Source organism: Leuresthes tenuis, unplaced genomic scaffold (assembly GCF_036924035.1).
Source record: "Leuresthes tenuis unplaced genomic scaffold, fLeuTen1.0.hap1 SCAF_12, whole genome shotgun sequence".
NCBI classification, from domain to species: domain Eukaryota; kingdom Metazoa; phylum Chordata; class Actinopteri; order Atheriniformes; family Atherinopsidae; genus Leuresthes; species Leuresthes tenuis.
In genome coordinates this window covers 30,749,165-30,774,414 of record NW_027325366.1, presented here as the reverse complement: position 1 = coordinate 30,774,414, position 25,250 = coordinate 30,749,165, and the positions used below count along the sequence as shown (strand labels likewise).

The 25,250-nt window shown below is 41.4% G+C and overlaps 1 protein-coding gene across 5 annotated transcripts in view; it reads left to right on the top strand.

Moving 5' to 3' along the window:
- The window catches only part of map4k4 (mitogen-activated protein kinase kinase kinase kinase 4), an 81,612-nt gene that overhangs the window by 32,895 nt on the left and 23,467 nt on the right, over positions 1–25,250 (top strand). For all 5 annotated transcript variants that reach the window (XM_072397478.1, XM_072397477.1, XM_072397479.1 and 2 more), the window contains exons 3-12: positions 8,796–8,852; positions 19,072–19,197; positions 21,041–21,151; positions 21,306–21,396; positions 21,968–22,098; positions 22,246–22,300; positions 22,509–22,587; positions 22,682–22,857; positions 22,967–23,039; positions 23,190–23,400. In XM_072397478.1, coding sequence (XP_072253579.1) covers positions 8,796–8,852; positions 19,072–19,197; positions 21,041–21,151; positions 21,306–21,396; positions 21,968–22,098; positions 22,246–22,300; positions 22,509–22,587; positions 22,682–22,857; positions 22,967–23,039; positions 23,190–23,400 — 1,110 coding nt within the window. The remainder of the gene's footprint in view (positions 1–8,795; positions 8,853–19,071; positions 19,198–21,040; positions 21,152–21,305; positions 21,397–21,967; positions 22,099–22,245; positions 22,301–22,508; positions 22,588–22,681; positions 22,858–22,966; positions 23,040–23,189; positions 23,401–25,250) is intronic.

Here is a 25,250-nt window from a genome sequence, read left to right as displayed (position 1 = left end):
GCATACAAACGTATGAAAAAACCCCCGCATACAAACGTATGGGGGGGGAAAAAAACCCCCGCATACAAACGTATGGGGGGGGGAAAAAACCCCCGCATACAAACGTATGGGGGGGGAAAAAAACCCCCGCATACAAACGTATGGGGGGGAAAAAAAACCCACGCATACAAACGTATGATGGGGAAAAAAAAAACACGCATACAAACGTATGATGGGGAAGAAAAAAAACCACGCATACAAACGTATGATGGGGAAAAAAAAAACACGCATACAAACGTATGATGGGGAAAAAAAAAACACGCATACAAACGTATGATGGGGAAAAAAAAAACACGCATACAAACGTATGATGGGGAAAAAAAAAACACGCATACAAACGTATGATGGGGAAAAAAAAAACACGCATACAAACGTATGGGGGGGAAACAAAAACCGCATACAAACGTATGAAAAAAATTATATATATATATATATATAACACGCATTCAAACGTATTAAGAAATGCATAAAAAGGAAAAAAACCCGCATACAAATGTATGGGGGGGGGGGGGAAAACGCATACAAACGTATGAAAAATATCACGCATACAAATGTATGAAAAAACCCCCGTATACAAACGTATGGGGGAAAAAAACCCCCGCATACAAACGTATGGGGGGAAAAAAAAAACACGCATACAAACGTATGATGGGGAAAAAAAAACCACGCATACAAACGTATGATGGGGAAAAAAAAAACACGCATACAAACGTATGATGGGGAAAAAAAACCACGCATACAAACGTATGATGGGGGAAAAAAAAACACGCATACAAACGTATGATGGGGAAAAACAAAACCTGCATACAAATGTATGATGGGAAAAAAAAACGCATACAAACGTATGAAAAAAATCACGCATACAAACGTATGAAAAAACCCCCGTATACAAATGTATGGGGGAAAAAAACCCCCGCATACAAACGTATGGGGGGGGGAAAAAACCCCCGCATACAAACGTATGGGGGGGGAAAAAAACCCCCGCATACAAACGTATGGGGGGGAAAAAAAACCACGCATACAAACGTATGATGGGGAAAAAAAAAACACGCATACAAACGTATGATGGGGAAGAAAAAAAACCACGCATACAAACGTATGATGGGGAAAAAAAAAACACGCATACAAACGTATGATGGGAAAAAAAAAAACACGCATACAAACGTATGATGGGGAAAAAAAAAACACGCATACAAACGTATGATGGGGAAAAAAAAAACACGCATACAAACGTATGGGGGGGAAACAAAAACCGCATACAAACGTATGAAAAAAATTATATATATATATATATATATAACACGCATTCAAACGTATTAAGAAATGCATAAAAAGGAAAAAAACCCGCATACAAATGTATGGGGGGGGGGGGGAAACGCATACAAACGTATGAAAAATATCACGCATACAAATGTATGAAAAAACCCCCGTATACAAACGTATGGGGGAAAAAAACCCCCGCATACAAACGTATGGGGGGAAAAAAAAAACACGCATACAAACGTATGATGGGGAAAAAAAAACCACGCATACAAACGTATGATGGGGGAAAAAAAAACACGCATACAAACGTATGATGGGGAAAAACAAAACCTGCATACAAATGTATGATGGGAAAAAAAAACGCATACAAACGTATGAAAAAAATCACGCATACAAACGTATGAAAAAACCCCCGTATACAAATGTATGGGGGAAAAAAACCCCCGCATACAAACGTATGGGGGGGAAAAAAAAACACGCATACAAACGTATGAAAAAAATCACGCATACAAACGTATGAAAAAACCCCCGTATACAAACGTATGGGGGGAAAAAAAACCCCGCATACAAATGTATGGGGGGGAAAAAAAAACACGCATACAAATGTATCATGGGAAAAAAAAACACGCATACAAACGTATGATGGGGAAAAAAAAACACGCATACAAACGTATGATGGGGAAAAAAAAAACACGCATACAAATGTATGATGGGAAAAAAAAACACAAACATACAAACGTATTAAGAAACGCCTAAAAAGGTATGGGGGAAAAAAAATGTGCATACAAACGTGTAAAAAAAATATATATATACGGAAAGGTGTCATGAAGGGGAATTGAACTCAAGTCACCCACATGAACGGTGGCAATCTTACCACTATCCTACCAATGTATGGAAATAAAAAAATAAAAAACGCATTCAAACATTAGGAAAGAACACGCATTCAAACGTATTAAGAAGTGCCTACAAAGGTATGGGGAAAAAATGCACATACAAACGAAAAAAAAAAGAATACAAATGTATGGGGAAAAAAAACATTCAAATGTATGAATTAAGCATGCCTACAAACATATGAAAAAAACCCGCATACAAATGTATGGGGGGGGGGGGGGGGGAAACGCATACAAACGTATGAAAAAAATCACGCATACAAACGTATGATGGGAAAAAAAAAACACGCATACAAACGTATGATGGGGAAAAAAAAAACACGCATACAAATGTATGATGGGAAAAAAAAACACGCATACAAACGTATTAAGAAACGCCTAAAAAGGTATGGGGGAAAAAAAATGTGCATACAAACGTGTAAAAAAAATATATATATACGGAAAGGTGTCATGAAGGGGAATTGAACTCAAGTCACCCACATGAACGGTGACAATCTTACCACTATCCTAAAAAAAAAAAAAAAAAAAAAAAAAAAGGCATTCAAACATTAGGAAAGAACACGTATTCAAACGTATTAAGAAGTTCCTACAAAGGTATGGGGAAAAAATGCACATACAAACGAAAAAAAAAAGAATACAAATGTATGGGGAAAAAAAACATTCAAATGTATGAATTAAGCATGCCTACAAACATGTCAAAAAACATGCATACAAACATATGAAAAAAAAACCCGTATACAAACGTATGAAAAAAACCCTGTATACAAACGTATGAAAAAAAACACGCATACAAATGTATGGGGGGAAAAAAAACCCCGCATACAAACGTATGATGGGGGAAAAAAACACGCATACAAACGTATGATGGGGAAAAAAACACGCATACAAACGTATGATGGGGAAAAAAACACGCATACAAACGTATGATGGGGAAAAAAACTCCGCATACATACGTATGAAAAAAACCCTGTATACAAACGTATGAAAAAAAACACGCATACAAATGTATGGGGGGAAAAAAAACCCCGCATACAAACGTATGATGGGGGAAAAAAACACGCATACAAACGTATGATGGGGAAAAAAACACGCATACAAACGTATGATGGGGAAAAAAACACGCATACAAACGTATGATGGGGAAAAAAACTCCGCATACATACGTATGAAAAAAACACGTATACAAACGTATGAAAAAAACGTATACAAACGTATTGAGAAACGCCTAAAAAGGTGTGTAAAAAAATATATATATACGGAAAGGTGTCATGAAGGGGAATTTAACTCAAGTCACCCACATGAACGGTGACAATCTTACCACTATCCTACCAATGTATGGAAATAAAAAAATAAAAAACGCATTCAAACATTAGGAAAGAACACGCATTCAAACGTATTAAGAAGTGCCTACAAAGGTATGGGGAAAAAATGCACATACAAACGAAAAAAAAAAGAATACAAATGTATGGGGAAAAAAAACATTCAAATGTATGAATTAAGCATGCCTACAAACATGTAAAAAAACATGCATACAAACATATGAAAAAAAAAACCGTATACAAACGTATTAAGAAACGCCTAAAAATGTATGGGGAAAAAAAATGTGCATACAAACGTGTAAAAAAAAATATATATATACGGAAAGGTGTCATGAAGGGGAATTGAACTCAAGTCACCCACATGAACGGTGACAATCTTACCACTATCCTACCAATGTATGGAAATAAAAAAAAAAAAAACGCATTCAAACGTATTAAGAAGTGTCTACAAATGTATGGGGAAAAAATGCACATACAAACGAAAAAAAAAAAAAGAATACAAATGTATGGGGGAAAAAAAAAACATTCAAATGTATGAATTAAACATGCCTACAAACGTGTCAAAAAACATGCATACAAACATATGAAATAAAAACGTATACAAACGTATGGAAAAAAAAAATACGCATACAAACATGAAAAAAAACCACGTACACAAACGCATGGAAAAAAATATGCATGGTAATGTATGTAATATAATGTAAAAACAAGCATAGAAACGTATTAGAAAACCACTTATACAACAGTATGAAAAAAAAAAAAAGGCAAACAAACATGAAAAGAAAAAAAAAACATGCATTCAAATTTATGGAAAAAACATGAAACGTATGAAAATGTATGAAACTGTCAGTTCTTGTGAATATCAACCGCGCACAGTGGCTCTTTCAGCCATTGATGTTGCGTATCAACTGCTTGAAAAGGGCTTCATACTATGTTGTTTAAGTGGTAACAAAGTAAAGCAGCTGGCTTAAAAGATTATAATGTAAACTTTACTCCATCTTGTTGCTTTTTGTTAATCGCGGCGCTTTACATAGAAGACTGAACAGAGACAGAAGGGTGTAATAATAGCTGAAGCTGTAAGTGGAACTCCACCTTGTGTACGTTTGCAGTTTAACGATGACCGAGCTTTGTAAAAGAGAACCAAGTCTATGATACTTTATGATTTTCCAACAAGCTCGAAAAAGGGCAACTGGACATCTTTTTCCTCCAGAAGAAGTCGTCCTCCAGCTGCCCTCAATCGAGCTCTTAGGATTACGATGACCTAAATGACTGAGAATCCACCTCCAAAAGATTCTGACTAATTTTGTAGCCGTCGTCAGCAGAATCGGTTCTGATCCTCTTCGTTCTTCTGGCAGACAGATGTATGCTCATGCTGGCCAGGTGTGTTGTTGAACAAAGGAACCACAGAAGATGATGTCACCGTTTAACGCCTGTCTTTGTGTGTCGGTGGGAGGGAGGCGGTTTGTTCTGAGGTCACCTTTCTCTCACACGGAGGAGACGCACACAACGATTTGTTAGTAATTTAAACGGCATCCTGTTGATCATTCATTTCTTTAATAAACGGCTTATTTTCACGCACACAGTCTTTCTGGTTGAGTGTGTTTTTCACTTCAGGGATTCTTATGAAACTCGACCTCAGGAAGGAAACCGACACGTTCATTCATTAGTTTCTGTCATGATGTCATCTGTGTCCATACAGCAGCTTCTATATGTGTCTGTCAGCCTCAGGGTGTGTGTGTGTGTTGAAGGAATGTGGAGTGTGTCTGAGGAGTAAAAACACACATACATACTTAATAAACCTGCATTATCAGCTGATATGTGTTGCTAACCAACACTACTGTTAAACTCAATGTGAGGCACTGAAGTCAGACTGAAAAAGCAAGGCAGAGAAAATAGTCTGTACTAGTCTTTGTGGTGACTGCATCCATTAGTGCTGGTTGGTTGGTGTGTGTGTGCACATTTTGTGTGGAGAACACCTTGTTTGTGTCATGAGAAGAAGCGATGACTCAGCAGTTTAATGGAGCTGGATGTGGTCGGCCTGTTGCAGTAGCTTTTCCAGAGTTGGAAGACAGCTTTAAGACAGAAACTAATACCGTAAACTTGTGTAAAAGTTCCGTTAATCAACATTTTCTTTTAAAAGTCCAACTCCAAAGGCATGTGATTAGTAACTCGGCCATGACACGTTGAGCCTAGGCACAGATCCTGTGAATGATGACACATTTCTGCTTAAAGTCTGCATTCAGAGTGAAAACTCTTACACCGTTATAAAGTATTATTACATCATTTTATCTGCGACTGTTTAAGTTAAGTCAGTTTCAAACTGCTGCTAAAGAAAAAAAAAGTGCTTCTTCTGCCGTGTGGACGGGAGCTGGAAGGTGAACGTGCCTCGACGGGGGAAAAGGACCTGGATGTGGCACCAGATTTAGAGCTATATGACTGAAACTGAAATGAATTCAGCCATCCATCCATTTTCTATACCCGTTTAATCCAGAGTCACACAGAGACAAACCCTAACTATGGATGCTAACACCCACTCCTAGGGACGATCTGGAGAACATGCCTGTTTTTGGATGGTGGGAGGCAGCCGGAGTGAGGCAACACCACCACTGTGCCGCTCTGAAATTAACTCTGAACGCTGTTTTTACTGATTTACCAAAAGCTTTTAGATCCTGTGGTTCATATGAAATCGTAGCAGATATTGTCCAGTGTAGGAGAATATGATCTGTTGTAGCGACACTCTGTGTTTAAGCTGCATTTTAGATTCCTGATAAAACACATCTGTGAAAACCTTGGTGGTCATTAGCTGATTAGTAATTAGATGTCATATTGAGGAACTCAAAACTGACTCGGAGGCTGTTTCCACTGGCTGCTAGCTTGCGTTCTGGGTTATCTGATCACAAGTGGGCGGCTCTAAGTGAGTCAGATTAGAATGTCGTGGTACAAAGGAGATGAAACGTCGTGGAAACATTCGTGCCGTTGCCATTAGTCCCTCCTTCTTTGTACGATCCATTTGAACCGTACGTTTTTTGCCTCATCGCCACGGTAGCTATCGGCCACAGCTTCCCGCTTCCTGTTTGTATGTGAACAACACAGTTTGCAACATGTTTGATTTTTGTCGTAACCAAGATGTGAGAAAGACCGTCTTAAACAGCCTGGATTCAGATCAAGATCCCGGAAGTTTGCCACAACTCTTGTGAGATTCGTCCCGATTTCATTCAGATCTCAGATTATCGCTTTATAAAGATTTCTCCCTGGGGGAAGTGTATATAGATAAATATTTATCTGATGTAGGAGGACTTGTTGCCTTTAAAATGACTCTTAAAGTAAGGCTCTTCTCTCTCCCTCTCAGCTTTCACACCTTTGTGTGTTCAGCTGACACGACTCATTTTACTTTATTTTACTTTGATGTTCTCTAAAATCCTACACTTTGCATCGACAGGACAGAATATTTGTGATGCTAGTTTGTCACGATATGACAATCTTTTGATCATACGAAGTAAATCCGAACGTGGTCATCATCTCCATCCTCTTTCTGTTCTCATGCTGAAGTTCCCACAGTTTGTTCCCTCGGTCCGACTTGACATTTTCAGTAACCCCGCCGCCACACACACACACATGTCCCCTGTGGCTAAACCAAACCGGGTTAATCTCTCATCAGTCCGGCTGTGGACCTCGTCAGCTCATTCGGGACCAGAGGTCGCAGGCTCGGATGTCGCAGCCCCTTCTTTCACAAAGGAAACCCGATCGTGGTTCAGACACTCATCCACAGACGGTCTACAAACATGATGCAGACATTTCTTTTTCTTCCTCGTCCGTGGAAGCGTCTGATGCTGTTAGCAGAGTTGAACCTCAGTGTTAAGCTTACTGCTCTGGTCACGTTGCGGTGAAAAAGTGTCTCCGAGCAGGATCTCTGCACACCGTTGCTTTTGGGCTGAGAAGAACTCAAAACAGACTCGAAGGCTGTTTCCAGGCTTGTGTTCTGGCTTATCTGATCACGAGTGGATGGCTATAAATGAGAAGATGGAGCAATTTCTTCCCGCTTTTGCTCCTTGTTGCGGGGTCTCTGCTGTATTTAAAGATTTGTTTGCTCAAACTTTACAGAAATAAAGCCCCAGAGGGGACCTAAACAACTAGAATTAGTTTCTGCTACTTTGTCTACTCTTATAATAAGTTTATCTTGTATAGACGAAGAAGATCTTCATGAACCAAGCTCTCCATTAGCAATATTTGCATTTAAAGTTTGGCCTGATCTTTGTCTGGTTATTGGTTGCAGTTCGTCTTCTTGATGCTTTGGCAGCTTCACATACAGGTTAGAAAGGGATAATGTTGCATTTCAGGCGGTTATTTGGTAGAAGCAGACTTTACAGATGGTGGCGAGTTGGTTTCCATATTTCTGAAACATCGTGGGGAGAGTGGGAGCTAATGCCGGGCTTTAAGTGAACACTAAAGTTGCTTTTGCCTGTAGGAAACAGTTGAATTTCTTTATTTTTTATACATATAATTCCTTAATGGAAGCAATCCCAGACTATTTTTAAGGTAAAACAATCCTTCGTGGCACCTCTGGACCCGACTGGACCAAAAGTAAAATGGCCACATCGTGCTGCTTCTGACAGACAAATGCTTTACTGGTGGAAAGCTCCTTTCTAGCTCACACTTCTCAAGTCCTCTGCATCTTTTTGGGTTAAATTAGACTAAATATGCATCAGCCTTTAAACTTAGAATTAATGTAATTTATGATGAAGATAACTCCGTAAAGGAAAGTGAATAAATAGGATTATTGTGCATGAAATATGCTGCAGGCGAGATAAACGCTGCTTTTTACTGCCTCTCGTCCCAGTTTGCATACAGTTTCACATCATTCAGCTTGTTTGGATTTTGAATGTTTGCTTTTTTCCTGAAAACATGAGTGTTAAGTTTTCTTTTCTTCGCACTACACTGGAAACACAGGCTGCAGTGTGTTGAGGAATGCTGAAGGTTTGGATGGTCGCCTGTGATTCTCTGTGCTATTGTAGAGGCAAATAACTTGTTATGAATGTGGTTCCTGTTTTTATGACCAACTGAGTCACCCTAAATGTTTACTCAGCCTATAAAACTGTCATCTGGAAAGCTTTCTGATTCTTTCCATCAGTTTTACAGCCAGTCCTCACTGGAAATTGTCCACTTTTTGACTTGTGTTGGGTTAAAAAAGTAAAGTATTATTGTTGCATTGTGTTTCTGATTGTCCTCTGAGAAGATTAATGATATTTAGATTTTCATCATCTTTCCTTTTCCGTTTTCTTTCCAGGGTCGTCATGTTAAGACGGGACAACTGGCGGCCATCAAGGTCATGGACGTCACCGAGGTAAGGGACACTTTTCAGTGTGTACTCGTACGTTTTGTTGCTTTTAATTAGCCTGCCAAAAGCTGTTGATGGGAAAGAGTGGGTGTGCTAGCGGACATTTTGATTTGTTTTGGTTTTATTTCCACTCGTGTGGAAGCTCTAACTTTGAGTTGGCTCTGGGACACGTAATGGAACGGAGCCATCATTAACTTCACCAGTATCTTTTCTACTGGGACGACTCAAACTGTTAGCCATTAAAATTGTCCCATGTCTTTTGCTTGGAGGAAAATGCTTTGAGGTCAAGATGTGAAGGGAAATTTGTAAGAACATAGGAAAGAAAAATGAATGTTCCAAGAGAATCTGGTTGCACTTTTACCAGGCAGATGTTATTGAATCTGCCAGGTTTCCATTCAGTCATCTTAGCTGAGTGTTTGAAGTGAATAAACCAGGCTGCGTACGTCGCCACCAGGTGACCGTATAGGTTATGAAGAAAAGCAAAACGGCAACTCTGTAAAATGGTAAAAGGCCTTGAACAGGAACTCTGAAGTCTGGGAATATCTGAGAAGAATCATTGGAGTTTGTTTGGTGGCTCAGACTGGAAACGGCTCGTGAGTCACGTCATTGTAATCTTTATCAGCTCAGTTGTTTCCATTCCCATTCATGCACATTAAGTCTTATCTGAAATGGGCGAAAACCAACTCAAGGAAGTCTTTTTTTTCCAGTTTAATCCGTTTCCAGTCACCTTTTCCCCTAAAAATGAATCAAAAATGGCAACGAAATCTTAGCAACTGTGAAACTAAGAATTCATCTTGGACGAGTTTTCCTCAAATATTTTGACCATGTTGCTTCATGCCATCCATATTAATGTCAGAAATCTGATGAAAAATATGACTCCACTGCCAAAGAAAAGGGTCCAGCATCAGAAAGAGTGATTTACTAGAAGAATTTTGACCCATTGTATATGTTAGCAGGCATTTAAGTCACTTGTTTCATGTACATAATCTTACTGAAAAAGCAATGTCTCGGTTCTAAATGGAAATAACATTAAAACGATGGATGGAAACACAACACGGTCTGCTGTTGACTTGAGCATCAGTTTGGTTTTATACAGCTTGGTTGTGTGTTTTGAGTTACAAATAAATCTAGTTGCCACTAAATACATATCTAGTTTGGTTTGTGAACCTTAAAACGAAGGCGCTTCTGACTCATTTTGAGGTACGTTAACTTTTCTTATGCACATTCCTGGGCCTAAAACTGCTGGAGAGATACCGCAGTTCACAACTGTGGTTTTCAGCCCTGCAGGACACTGTTTAGCTTTTTTGATGGCATCTTTTGGCTTTATAACAGTGGTGTTACATCCCACAACTGTAGGGGGAGCCAAAGGTCAAATAAATACTTAAAAAACGACTTTAACAGCTCTTAAATCACATTAACAGATACATACAGGTGGTTTAATTTGGATTCTGATATACTGCTAAGAGGAATCTGATTGCTAATAAACATCATCGCTGTCTAAAATGTCTTCCTCTGTGGTTTTACCTACAATAACTACTGCAGAACCAAGTCGTTTTTCTTCCTCAGCTTTTTATGAGCCAAACAAACAGGAGGAAACTGCTAAAGATTAAAATAGAAGTTACACTGTGACTGTTGCACTAAATCTAAAGTAGTAATTAAATCTGCACAGTATAACACTGAATTTGCACTAAGAAAATCCAGGTCTCGGCCAGTTTTAACACTGGACTTCTACACAAGCATTAATCAAAAAGGTTTCATTACAGCGATTCTGGTAGCAAAAGTTCTTTTAAAGTGTTTGGAGTCAGAAAAAATGGTCCAAAAAGACACCAGAATAAACCAGTTCTTTCTTTCCATAAAAAGACCAGTTTGTACAGGCTTTTATTCACTCAATTTCTGGATGGCCCCGCCTTTTCTAAAAATAAAGCACCCTCTCTTCTGCCCGGCAACAGTTACATCACACCCAATACTTCTCCCTGATAGGTTTGGCTTTCGGCCAACATCTGAAATTCCATCCATACGAGGTAATGATGTCACGTATTCTCAGACTGGACCAAACTGGTTCCAACCTGTACCAGGCAGTTCTAAACTGTCCTCAAACTTGTTTCTCACCATCATTTTGGGCCAAAGCCTTCTGCATTTTTTAAAAACTTTACTTCTTGTGTGTTAGAGATGATTTTTTCATAACACCAGTGCTTTCCTTTTATAACAATTAAAGGCAGAACTTACTTTGAAATGTAGCACAGACCTACTTACTTCAGACTAATACAGACGCTATAATGAGGCATCTAATAATCTCTTCTACATACAGTGCCATTTAAGTCTGAATGACACTGGGAGGAAGATTAACGGAAACGTGACCAATGACTTTAAAGTTGCGTATCTCGTGTCTGAAAAGGGTTTCAGTGGAAATCTTATGTCTATATAAATTACCAGTTTCATTACATGATTTAGAAGTTCGCTTCACTGCATCCGACTGCAGAAATTTGTTGCATTTTTTAACTTTTATGCAACTAAAAAGGTTTCCTGAACTCTCCACTTTGCACCCTTATTTAAATCCTTTCCCTATTAAAAAAATATAAATAATCAGGCTTATAATAACTCTAGTAGAGTTCAACATATTTTACTCTCCTGAGGCCAGTTTAGCCACTGAAACTGGCATACATGCCAAAATATCCTCAGTTTTCTTGTTTAAGCTACAATCTTTTTTTTTTTTCGTGCCCTTTCTGTTTTTTTAACCAACAGCTTAGTGAGCTTAAACTTAAAATTATAATCTTCACACACATATTTGTGGACTGAATCTAAAAACAGTCCTTTTAATCGGGGTTAACGGTCACTCTGATGAAGATTGTACTTGTCTTTGAGCATGAAACCCTGCTGGTTTTAGCTCAGTCTGCAGTAAGCCTGATACTTTATCTTAAGTCCAGTATTTAGGTCACGGTTTCTGATATTATAGTTCAAATATTAAATTATTATGAGACATCGTTTAATAACTAAAACATCTTTAAAACAGGTTTACAGCCTTTCTGCAAGTGGAATAAGTTGCATTATTGATCAAGTTTAACCCACATTAAGAAACTTTGTCATCTGTTAACAGAGATAAACCTTTTAAAAGGTTTAATGGGACGTATTGGCCGTGGATCTCTTTGCGTTTCTCTCTGAGCAGCAAGTCTTAAGCAGCTGCTCTCTTTAAGAAAACCACCTTGATCATTATAGAGTGATTGATTTGTTCCAGATAGCGTGCCGAACGCTACTTCCTTAGCAAATCTGAAGGCTCGTGTGCCACATTTTGGAAGTAATGCTACAAAATCCATTTCATGGTACAATATTAAAAGTATCATGACTTTGGAGTGAGCCTCTCTGTGGCCTGCAGGAAAAAATCTGCATTTCCAACCATTGACATCAAAGAAAGGCAGCAAAGACGGATCAGGGACTTTTGAAGGGAACTGTTTATGCATCCGTACAAGCTGAATCACTGAAGAGATGTGCACATGTTGGGAATTCAGGCTTCTCCCTCGTCCAGTTGCATGTTTACAGCGGTCAATTTTTCCACCCGGTTTTGGCCGTTTTCTTAAATAAACACGCGCAGTTTGTCTGGACGCCTGCCAGCAGTGACAGTTGGACAGAGGAAGTCGTTTGCACTGGAAAAGCTGGAGATTTTGCACTCTCATCGACTCCATGCAACATTTATCAGTGAGTGAGACCTGTGAAAGGGAATAACGGGAGCTTTCATAAGTGTTATGGACGCAGCTTTGATCTTTTATCCCGTGCACATTTCTGCATATGTGCTCTGACCCACATTCCACTTCCTGTTCTATATACAGAGCAGGAGATGGAGGGAGAAAGATGGACACTTAGGAGAAGAGAGAGGCCGGAAACCTCTTGTCCTCCCCATGAAATGTGGACATAAAATCACAGGTGTTTTCGGATCTTTTGCCAACATAAACTTTTCTGTTTAAGTTGCTAAAACGCAGAGATTTTACAAAGATAAGCACAGTGTGTGTCATGTCTAAAGGTCCAAAACATGTTTCTTCAGTTATCTGAACCTACAGAACATTTCCAGATCATTTATTTTACTTTATTCATTACTGATGACATCTTTCGGTTGTTGTCACTTCTCACTGATATTAAATCGGCTAATTGGGAAAAAATTCAAACCATTTTGCGGTTGTAGTCTGTTTAAAGTTTGATCCACAACATGTACAGTGCAGCGTTGACTCCATCTCATGTTTCTTTAGAAGAGTTGGATCAATAAATCAGTTTGTCTGACATGTAGCAGCACTTTAGTGAAAATAACAGGTTTTATGCAACATACAGTAAACACAACTACAGTATGTGTGTCTTTGCAGAGGGATAATTCTATCTTTAGAGTAGATTAATTAGGGGACAAAGTTGTGGGATGGGTTGATTGCAGGTGTTTGACATGCTTTATATGATGGAAGCGCTTCAGTTTCTAACTTTGCCACATGTTGGTGCATGTTTGGAGTGGAGTTTCTTTCACTTTTACATCTACAGTCTGTTTTGGGGCCTATTTGAGCTGTTCTTACCACCACATCACCAACATCTTGTTACCTTAAATCCACATAAACACGTTAGTTTCCCTCAGTGTTGATATAAAAACCAGACTACTGCGCCATCTGTAGCAGTGCTGCAGCCCCCACACAGCAGCGTATGAGTGATTTAGAAATGGCTTTTTCATCTGCTGGCCGCTGGGTTATCAGGCTGTGTACCTACAGATAGTATATCTACCTTTTCTCTGAGTCAACACCTTTTCTTTTCTAAATTAAAATGTTGTAAATCTTCCAGCTCTGATGCGCTGTAAGAGGAGAAGGAACAGAGTGACTGAAACCTCAGACGGGGGGCGTGGGAGCTTAGATAAGGAGAAGAAATCAGGGAGGTTTTTTTCTCCTACTTCTTCCTCTGAGAAGGTTCATCTGAAGTGCAGTGGGATTACAGGAGGGGCTACTGCTGCTCGCCTGCTTCTCTCTTCAGCTATCTCTCTTCCATTCGCCACCCTCTCTTCTCCCATCGATCCTCTTCCTCCATTATGTGCCTCTTTGTTGCATTTGTCCTCAGTCACGCCAGTATTTTCTCCCCTTCTCCTCCTTTTTCTGGCTTGAATCCTGCTTGTTTTCGTCCTCCTTCTTCAGCCACCTCCTCCGCTTTCTCTGCGACATGAGAGAGAGAATGAAGTCATCCTCATACCTAATAGGTAATGAGAGAGAAAGGGAAAAGTCTGGAACTGCAGCAGGTGCATTATGCATCTCTCACCGTTGCTGGCGACTGGATGTAATGCAGCAGGGTTTATGTTGGAAAGAAATCGATCTTGATTAGTGGGAAACCTCCACAGCAAGCATGATTTTCCCTCCTGTTCAGTTCCCTCGGGGAGTTGGCTGCTTTTCTTGTCATTTTGTTCTCCTTTACCTTTCTCTTCCCCGGGAGCTTCCTTTATGAAATGAAATAGACACTCTAAAGCTGTCTGTCACCCCCCAGCGTCTCCCTCTGCTTGTTGTGTTGAGCTGTGAAGCCAGAAGTGGGAAACTGTGGAAGTCACAGTTCTGTGTATCGTCCCTTCTCCAAAAGTTAGAACAAAATGCTCTGATTTCTGAATCATTCAACGTCTATGTTTGGTTTTGCTTGATGCCAGCAACACATTTTTACACTCAGGACCCCTTCTGGCTTCTAAAAATCCACAAAACCCAAAGGATGTTGTAATAAGATACTATAACACAAAATGTCTGCAAAGATGTCTTTTTAAATCGAGTTTAGAATAAGCGGTGGGGTCAACAAATGTGCTCGATATGAGATATCAGTGAAACAAATCCCGTCAGGATCTTTGGAAGTCGCAACAGATTTAGTCCAGATTTCCTCCTTGTGTTGCCGGGCAACAGCGAATGAAGGATGCTGCAACTTTTTAAGGTGTTTTCTGACTCAGGAAACTGAAATTAGCCTTGTAGCTCTTCCTGATATGACAGCCAACGGTGAGTTTAAAATGATGCCTGGAGCGAGTCCCTGAGGGCTCAAATGTTGACGCCTCTTGGTGTCTTGAAGCCAAAGCCTCCATTTTCCATCAGATTTCCATTTTGCGGCTGTCCACTCCCCTGGGGTCGTGGTTCTGCTCGCTCTGCTCTCATTGTGTGTTGTCATACTTCAGCAACAATATGGCCGCCACCGAGTCTCCCCACATTTCATGCCCAGGAATGATAATGAGTAGCTTCAGGACGCCTTGTTTTGAACGACTGGCTGCACTTGAGGGAAAGTGAGACGGCGTGGGTGAAGGAGAGAGGTGAGGATGTTTGCTGTCGTGATGCCATACGCGAGCGTGGCTCTGAATTTATTAAGGGAGACAGTAATGGAAGGTGTGGCTGCAAACACGAGAGGGGCGAGCATCCAAAATAAATGTGCAGTCTACCGACATAATGGAGAGAAAACACTAAATAAACACATGACGGATGATGTCATCTCCTCAGTGAGCAGCTGTATGCGGACATCCAGGTCACCGTCTGCCCGTCACTTCTCCGCCGACTTGTTTACGTCTCCGTGTGACTGGTAGCAGCACAAAGCCTGAATAAATACGTTCTGTGTTCTGAACCACCCAGACAAGCACGATTTACAAAGAAATGAGTGAAAAGATGCTCAGGGAGGGTGCCGTCTATGAATATTTCCTCCAAACCTGCTGCATATTCCCTTTATATGGCCCAAAAAGGGATGGAGAGCTTTGGGAGTAGCTTTTAGCAGGTTGTGTATTAGATTAAATGACTGTAGTAACATCAGAGGAGTATCTCCTGATCAGTGTTGCCTATTTTGGGCTCAAACGATGCGTCAGATTTCTGGAAACACTCAACCTTGAAAGCAGGAATTCCACGATTCTCCTCGTAATGGATTTGCTTTCTGAGGCAGTCGACAGAAGAACCTGCTTAATGTGGCTTTCTGTTTATATATCAGTAAACATTAATCCAGCCCCGAAAGAAGCATTTCGGAGTTCGTTCCGTCTTTATTTTTGGCTACAAATGCCCCAAATTGTGAGCTTTGGGTGCATAAACGACTCGCTTGTGGCGCCGTGCTCGTGATGCATTTACTTGACTTCATAAAATCAGTCCTCTGAGTTTCAATCCACTTGCTCAACATGTCATCTTTCCTTATAAATTTAAATAAGGACTTCAAACTGTTCTGCTCATTCTGTGTTGAAAATGACCGCATGTAACGCTAAAATCGTTCAGAACCAGAGTCGGGGGGCCTCTCGAAGGCCACTTTGAAGGCGGTTCAACTCTGATTCAAAGGATGGCATCAGAAAGTAGGATTTCTGGACTGCTCTCACAACATATGGTCACCACGTTGCTTACAGAGGCTCCTCCTTCAGGACGTTTCGTGGTTTACGGTGTACCGAGCCAGCTTTTAGATTTGATATGTCGCTTCTCACGAGCAGCTGTTTCTCAGAATAAAACTGTTGTTGTGTTTTGTTTTGCTTGGGGTGATTCTCCTCCTCTTCTTCTTCTTCTTTTCGCTGTTGTTAGAGGTTTGTATTCATGGCTCGTGGTGTTTCCCCTCCTTCTCTTTGGCTGCGGCGTCTGTAATTATTTTTGAAGAGTTCCAAAAACGCTCACATGACTGACGTTTTGAGGGCGATGGGAGGCTCTACTGACCGCAGAAGGTAGAGATGTCCGTTAACTCTCTCTTCATCTTTTAGTACGCTGTAAACTTTAACATGAGCCTTGTTTTGTTTTCATCTTAATGTAATTCATGCGTGTGATTGAGCGGTTGACTGACGGGTCAGCTAGCTCACCTGCTGGGTGATGACTCCTGGCTCACTGATGCAGCTGATGAGTGGATTAGCAGAAGGACTAGCTGGCCAGCAGCCTTGCTTCCTGACTGATTGCTTGGCTTACTGCCTGGTAAAATGACTGGTGAGGCAGCTGGTTGACTGACAGACTCCAGGGATTGGCTGGCTGTCCGACCGCCTGACCCCGCCATCTTTACGACAGTCAGAGCTGCTGCTGAAGTCTTTAAACGGCCTCCATAAACAAGCAAAAGCAGAGAAGAACAGGCCAACTGTGGCGTCTCCTCTCCAAAACCCACTTTAACTCACCTACAGAATATTTGTAGCATGAATTAACTGAACGCTGTTGCAGCTGCTGAACCGAGAGAGCAGTTTTCATTTTTAGCTGCAGGAAGCATCATACTCTATAGATCAGCTTAACTTATTAACAGCTTACATTTTTGTAAATAGTTGGTGGGTGAATCAAACAGGAGCCCATCGGTATTATTAGTCCTTATAACAGCCTGCTCTAAACTTACACACGAGCTGAGCTTTCAGTCGGATTAGCTTTAGTTTTACTGGCTCTTCTGTGTTTCACTGATAGTGAAACTGAGCTGCAGATGAAGGGTTTTCATAGACACGAAGGCAGTAAATACATCTTTTTAAATGCTAAAGTTAACCTTTAACCTCAGAGTCTGACTCTGAAAGGTCGTCTGTTGCAGCTGCGGAGCTCGATAAGAAACGTTTTAACTTCATCCAGCACCGGTGGGCCGAGATAAACGCGAAGATGATGCATTCCTCCCCAGCAGGATGAAACATTTATTATAGTTGCATTAAAAGCTGCCCTCTTCAGTTTAAAGGCGGCTGTTATGTAACTTAACGTCCTGCACACTGATGACATCTTACGATCTATGTTGAATCCAGTTATCAACAATCTTATGTAACGTTTTCAGTCACATTGCAGGATACAGCGTCTTTGTTTCAGCACAAACCGCATCAGAACATGGGTTGCTGTTACTTAATTTTACACAAAGCTCTGCTTGTGATTGGGCTGCACAACTTTGTGTTGTTAGACCGCTTTGTTTCCTTATTTATTGCAGGTTGAAGACAGGGTCAGGGTGTTGTACTCTTGATTTAAGAGAATTGAAGCATCATAAGCTACAATTTGACCTCAAAATTCCTGTGAGCGACTAAGCACTTTTAAATTACACTGAAAAGAAAATGTGTCGGCCCTTAAACTTAGAAAATGGAAATAAACATTGTAGTCTCGCTGAAACGTAGACAGATGTTGGACATACTCTGATATATTGCTATTCTAGGCAAAAATATTGCCTAGAATAGCAATTTCTGCTGGTATTAGACCTGCGGTGTCTGCATATACTTTAATTTACAAAGTTTTATCTGGAAAAAAGTACAAAGTAACTAGCAAGCGCAACAGAACAGGAAGCATTGGTTGTAGAGCTGCACCATCCATACTGGAAAATGCCAAGAGGTCCCACGCTTCAGCGTGAAAAAGCCAAACAGTGCCTCCTTCGGCTCTGAGCTTCTTCTGAGCCTTTGTGGATCTAACATGTTGCTGCAGTTTGCTCCTGATAATCAACCTGCCGTGATAACACTGAAAATGTCACGTACCAGCAGCCGCAGTCGGGTTGCGAGATGAAACGATTGAGTTGGACTGGAGGAAAGCGGCTGTAAATAAATGTCACATAGCTTCAGTGATCGAGTGGTAATCGCTTAATCTTGGGCTGTAGTATTCTGAGACTGCGAAGGGGAGAGGAGGTGGTCGGTGTGGCGCCGTTATCGTTTGAGTTCAGGCTGGATCTGCGCGTTTGTTCGGAGTGATATCAGTTTATTAGAACAGCTTAGAGAAGGTTTGTTTCAGAGCCCGGCCCCTTCTTTCACAAAAAGACCGAAAGCCAAGAAGTAGTTCTGCAACATTCTGCCTCTAAGTAAGTTAAATGCAAGAGGCTGCTGCTTACTGGCTGGGTTATTACTGGAAGTATGAATCTACAGAAGTCTTAAACTTTATATGTGGCAGCTTGATATTCAGCAGTGAAGAAAAACAAATCCATTAAAGCATAAAGTAACACTCTGCAACACCATCTGATTCTGTTCTGTTGGATGAGACTCGCTCGAGCAACATCAAACAATAACGAACATTTCAGTTGCTCAGTTAAGAGTTTAAGAATGTTTTTTAAAGACTAAAACCACAAGAATCATGTGGTCAGATGTTTCATTACGGTGGATAAGTGTTGGCTTCTGGGTTTAAGCCTGTTAAACCGATTTTTGTCAAACTTTGAATTGACAAGCGTGATAAACAGACTGTATAATGGCATAAAATTGAATTCCCAAAGTTTTTTTATTGCTAATCCTCCATTCTTCCGGTGTTGATGAACTTCATCAGTTCATAGAATTGCTTCCCAGCTGGCTGATGGGGAATAAAACTGTCTTAACTTCCTCTTTCTCTCACAGGATGAAGAGGAGGAAATTAAGCTGGAAATCAACATGCTGAAGAAGTACTCCCACCACAGAAACATCGCCACATACTATGGAGCCTTCATCAAGAAAAGTCCTCCGGGCCACGATGACCAACTCTGGGTGAGTTTAAAATACCAAGAGCACAGCAACCGCTTTTAAAACTGACCGGAAACATCAAAGCATTTGCTCTAAATCTCGTTGGACTGATTTTATATCAGAAGCAAAAACAACACATTCCAGATTCTGGCTGGAACGTTTTCCCTCGTTTTTGTGCTGGAGGATGATTAAAATGTTCGTTTAAATTCACTAAATGTTCATAGCTGCTAAGCAACAGTAACACAAAGACAAGGACCAGATGAAAGAGGACAGCTCAGAGGAAGTGAATGAAACAAATTCAGTTAATTTGAGCAAAGGGAGTTTGCTGAAGGCAGAATTACTTTGTTTTAGGAGCATCGATCTCCGCTGTTCCTCATGAGGAGAGGTCTCACTCTCACTGTGTTTACAGCTGCTTCTGTGACCCCTTTTACAGCTGCATGTGTCGGTTTTATGATCATCATGTTCTGCACTGACCATCACTTCAGACTAATGTCTCCTGAGGACGTCTGAAGAGTGTTCGTAACGCATTCTGTGCATCCGAGGCACAAACTCCAGGGTCATTAAACGGAAAAGCTGCACGCAGAGGGAGGGGTTTACCACATGAACACGTCTCTGCAATCATCTGAGTGTTGTTGGTTTTATTTCTGTGTTTACTCTTTAAAATTAATGTGGAGCTGGACCAGAACTGCGTGGTCATATTCTGTTGTATTGGGGAGCTGCAGGAGTCGTACTGGTTTGGTTCCAATTCTGCTGGGTTTTTTGGTCTGTGCAGCGAAAAAACTGTCAGACCTAAGCAGCTTCAGTGCACTTTAAGGGCAGTTCGATCCAGACTTTTCCCACATGCACTTCAGAGCAGCAGATTTCTGCAGGGGAGGGTCTCTCAACTCCAAACACCAGTAAATGGCTGCAGGAGAATGTTTCTGTAAAGCTGTGTTTTCCAGCCTTTTTTGAGCCGAAAAAGCTTCCAAAATGACTCATTTTAGGCTGATAACTTTGTTTCACTCGGTGTGAAACCTGAGCCTGTTTGCTGATATCCTGGCAGGAACTGAAGAAAACCAGCTCCCAGTCTCTCTCTGTGTTTAGTTTTTATTGTAGTCGTGCATGAAAAGCTAACATAGATGTGTTTGCAGGAATGAGGAACCAAAAAGTCAACCAAAACCTGTCCACCGACACAAGGTCCTGTCTCAGTTCAGTTAGTTCTTCTTTCCAAAAACCGCCTCTGAGCTAAATGGGTCCCAAACCCAGTCAAGGGACGGTGAAGGTTGAGGGGAAGCACAATGACAACTATTCCACTTCCGTCCCATGCAGCGCTGCAGTGTTGGCATGTCTTTGCCTTTTCTGGTTATGGGGGAACATGTCCAGGTCGGCACTCTCCAGATGTTCCCAAAGGTCCACTTTGGAACAAATTCCCTTTGTTTTGTCCGTGCTTTGTGATGTAATTCAGATCAATGCATAGTTGGCAGGTTTGTGCAGAACTTAATCTTTTGAAGAGCTCCATTTCATCCGAATCGGGTGTGTTGGAGCAGGGAAACGTGTAAAAGCTGCAGGACGGCGGCCCTCGAGGACCGGATCCTTGCTTTGGCCAATCAGACCTCTCACATCAGCCACTGGAGATGTCTTCATCTTCCTCCTTTCTCTCACATAAGAACCACATTTCTCCAAAGCCACACTGTTTCCTGTGTTAATGTGTTCCAAGTGACCCCCCCCCACCCTCCTATTAACCCCTCTGACCATATCTTTATCTGGAAAGTGTCCCTCAGCAGATCAGCTCCTACATGGAAAAAGCCAAATACCAGACGACTCAGCTGTTGTCTCCATTAAAATGTGCACGTTTGTGTCATTAATGTCTTCTTCTTCTCTCCTTCAGCTGGTGATGGAGTTCTGTGGTGCTGGGTCCATCACAGATTTGGTGAAGAACACCAAAGGAAACACCCTGAAGGAGGACTGGATCGCCTACATCTCCAGAGAGATTCTCAGGGTCGGTTGTTTCTCACGTTTCTACCAGATTGAGATGTTTTCCTGTCAGAAGTGAAAGAATCGGTGCCGGCGTGCTGCTTTTAAACGGGATGAAAAATCATTAGACAAATACAGAGGTGTGAAAGGGCTCATGGGTAACATGTTTGTGTGCACAGGGACTGGCTCACCTGCACGCTCATCACGTCATCCACCGTGACATCAAGGGACAGAACGTGCTGCTGACTGAGAACGCTGAAGTCAAGCTGGGTATGAGCTGACGAATGATTCCAGCCAGATCTCGTTCATTACAGTCCAGTTTTTTAATGTCTTGCATCACAACACAAATGACATGTCGAGTTTTACTGACATTTTAGCTTAAAAAAGTCTTTTTTTGATTAAAATCTCTCCAATTAAACGGCTTCTTTGTTCTCCCAACATCTGTGTTAATCTTCTGCCGTGTTCACTTCTTTATTTAACTAGAATTAGATTTAATTTGTAATCAGGGGACTAAAGCACACGTCTCCACTGCAGATGCATTATAAAGCACTTTGGTATTTAGCTGAAAGCAGCATCTTCACACTGAGTCAGGACTCAACACTCAGACTTGACTCGAAACTTCAGCCCCCACGGGTCCCAGAACAAATGGCCGGATCTGTTAGCTTCTGGGCTGGAATTTAAATGACTCCTCTCACATTTTCAGCCTACTTTCAAACAGGATGTAAACGGTCTCTAACTGACTTTTGCCTCTTTAAAGTCACCCACTGGCTCACGGTTACATTTCACTCTAAAGGAAACCGTTCTGAGCCGATTTGACAGATTTTTAATGGCTTCTCCTCAGTGGACTTTGGTGTGAGCGCTCAGCTGGACCGGACGGTGGGTCGAAGGAACACCTTCATCGGGACTCCGTACTGGATGGCTCCAGAGGTCATCGCTTGTGATGAGAACCCTGACGCCACCTACGACTACAGGGTAAGAAGGACGAGAAACGTCTTTTATTCTTCAAATATCAAAGTGAAAATATAAGAGAAAACGTGTTTGTCCGTTTAGACATTTTGTTTTAATTTCAAGCTTTAAAAGTTTGAGATAAATTTACTGCTCGTGTGTTTTGCCCCTCAGAGTGACCTGTGGTCCTGTGGAATCACAGCCATAGAGATGGCAGAGGGAGCTCCCCGTGAGTAGACGCCACCTTTTAGGTGTATTTTCTCATGTTGGGCTGGTCAGACATGGAGGGAAATGTATATTTCACAGCACAAAAAAGGAAAAAGGGACAGTTTCAACAACTTTTAGAGTTTGTGGAGGTGGCAGATTGTGGGAAAGCATCATGGTATTTTAATTTAACTATTGGGTTCTGGTCTCACTGTTCTTTCTCTTTGCTGCAGCTCTGTGTGACATGCATCCAATGAGAGCCCTCTTCCTCATCCCCAGAAACCCTCCCCCGCGACTCAAGTCCAAAAAATGGTGCCCTAACCTTTTCCGTCTTTATCGTCTGTGTTCAGAGTAAAATGAGAAAGCACATCTCAGCCCGAGAGGTCACATTTAACTGCTCTTACAGGTCGAAGAAGTTCTTCAGCTTCATTGAGGGCTGCCTGGTGAAGAACTACACCCAGCGACCTCCAACGGAGCAGCTGCTCAAACACCCCTTCATCCGGGACCAGCCCAACGAGAGGCAGGTCCGCATCCAGCTCAAAGACCACATCGACAGAACCAAGAAGAAGAGGGGTGAGAAAGGTGAGTTCAGCAAGGAGCGCCGGCTTAGGAGCGCTCGCTTTCACCCTGAACACAGCTTTCAGCTCGGTTCTGTAGTGATTGGAACGATTTGTTTTTCTTTACCTTACAGATGAGACGGAGTATGAATACAGTGGCAGTGAAGAAGAGGAGGAGGAAGCATCAGAGCAAGAAGGGGAGCCGAGGTAATTACCGTGTCAGCTGTTTCCAGGGTGTAGTTTTCATTGCAAATTTCCTGTTCTTGTCAGCAAGTGCTGCAACAAGATAGCATCTGACAACAAAAAGGGGAAAAGTTGGCCTCCTCCTGACACCTCCGTGCCCGTCTCTCCGTACAGCTCCATAGTCAACGTCCCAGGTGAGTCAACTTTGCGCCGCGACTTCATCCGGCTGCAGCAGGAGAACAAGGAGCGTTCGGAGGCTCTGCGCCGCCAGCAGCTCCTCCAGGAGCAGCAGCTTCGTGAGCAGGAGGAGTACAAGCGCCAGCTGCTGGCCGAGAGGCAGAAACGTATCGAGCAGCAGAAGGAGCAGAGGAGGCGGCTGGAGGAGGTGAGTCATATGGGCTAAAAGAAGAGAAATGTTCAATAAAACTGTCTCAGAGCAGTGAGATTACAGCGTTTACAGGCTATAAACTGATGTGTCACTCTTTAAAATACCTAAAATACAGTCAACTGCCTGAAAAAAAACAAAAATCAGAGAAACTTTGGACAAAGTTTCACGATATACAGAAAAATAAAGTTTGGAGTTTGTTAAATTGGAGATTTTTTAGATCAAAGAATGAGAAGAAACTCATTTTTCCTCATAGATATCACAGTGAAACGTCTTCATATGAAGTCTGTCATCCTGTTTATCGTTTAAGTTTCCTGCATTTTACCTTTAAACGTGCAGATAAAGTATCATCCAATCAAGTTGGCATATATTTGAATAAATATTCAACAGACAAAGTGCAGTTAAACTAATAGGAAAATGTGGTTTTTGGACAATTTCTGTCCTAAAGGGAGATTGTGGAGTAAGAAAAATGTCTTAAATATTTATTTATTAAAGAAGCATCACAGAATCCTCTTCCAGCAGCACTAAAAAAAGATTATTAAGTTATTTATGAAGCTTGTGCACGCATCAAAGCAGGAAAAACTCTCCTTTGAGACCGGGTGACATCACCGTCTTATAACAATTATTATACATTTGGGTTTTTTCTGTGTTTTTAACCATCTGTGGTGCCATTAGGTTCAGTTGAGCGTGTTAAACACACAAAAGAAGCCATTTTGAACAGTTGAGTCCATTATTAAGCATTTCTTTGTCTCTTTTTAAACATAAATGAGTTAGGCCTGTCTAAGGTTCGTTCCTCCATCTCAGTACAGATGAGGTTAATGTGCTCCATCTCTGGTGGGACTTTAGACAGAAACAACGAGGCTGTTAACTGTACAAATCACCAAAAACGGTGAGCAGAAACAGTTCAGTACTGAGACTGGAGCCCTGAGGATTCCAGCCAGTAAAAAAGATGCAAAACTGGGCTGAAACTGGTCCCAGAAGAACGTGACTGAGCATGTTGAAGCATTTCTACACAGATTTTCCTGGTCTTCTCCATAAGAAACGTACACCTGGGTAGGGATGTGAAATCGGCGCCGTCTTCAGATCGTTTGGCTGGCGCTGACATGGCCGACAGCAATTCAGTGCCAAAAAAGGATGCTAAATCGGCTATTTGGGCATATTTCAGTGTTTTTCCGGATGTCAACGGTGAGCCTAAAGACCCAACGCAACATATGTGAATGTGAAGGAGAAGCAGACGTATTAGGCCGCAAAAATAGGCCCGACCACCGCTGCGAGATCAGGTGCTGCGGCCGGATTAAGGCAGCGAAAGATGGGCCCAGTGTGGACCAGCTGTTGCAAGAGATCTGGCGAAGGAGTCGGTCCCGTTTCAGACAGTTGAGAGAGAAAGAAATGCTGACACTGGATGCTCAATATGAGCCGCCTGGCAGCTAATATTTCTCAAAGGGCAGACAAGTTGCTGCATGAGAAACATTTTTAATACACAGTAAAGCGCAGGTTGTGGAGAGGTTTTCTTTAACATCTTGTGGCATTTGAAAAAAAGATCCGATCAAAATCCCTCCATCCCTACACCTTGGTATGCAGCGACTCGCTGGAATCTGGTCATTTCTCTGTATATTTGACATAATGATGCTATAATCGGTGTTCTCACTGGAGTCTGCAGCCGTCACTCGTGTCTTATATTGGTTTCTGTTAAAAACAGCAGCTTAAATGAACGTTTTAGCTCGTTGATCACAGTGAAATTACTAAACCGTCGTCAAACAACCAGGAAAAATCCTTCAGAAATACCAATAAAATGTTGCGTTTCTGGAAAAGAATAAAAGCTTTGTTGTATTTTAACAGAAAGATTAAAA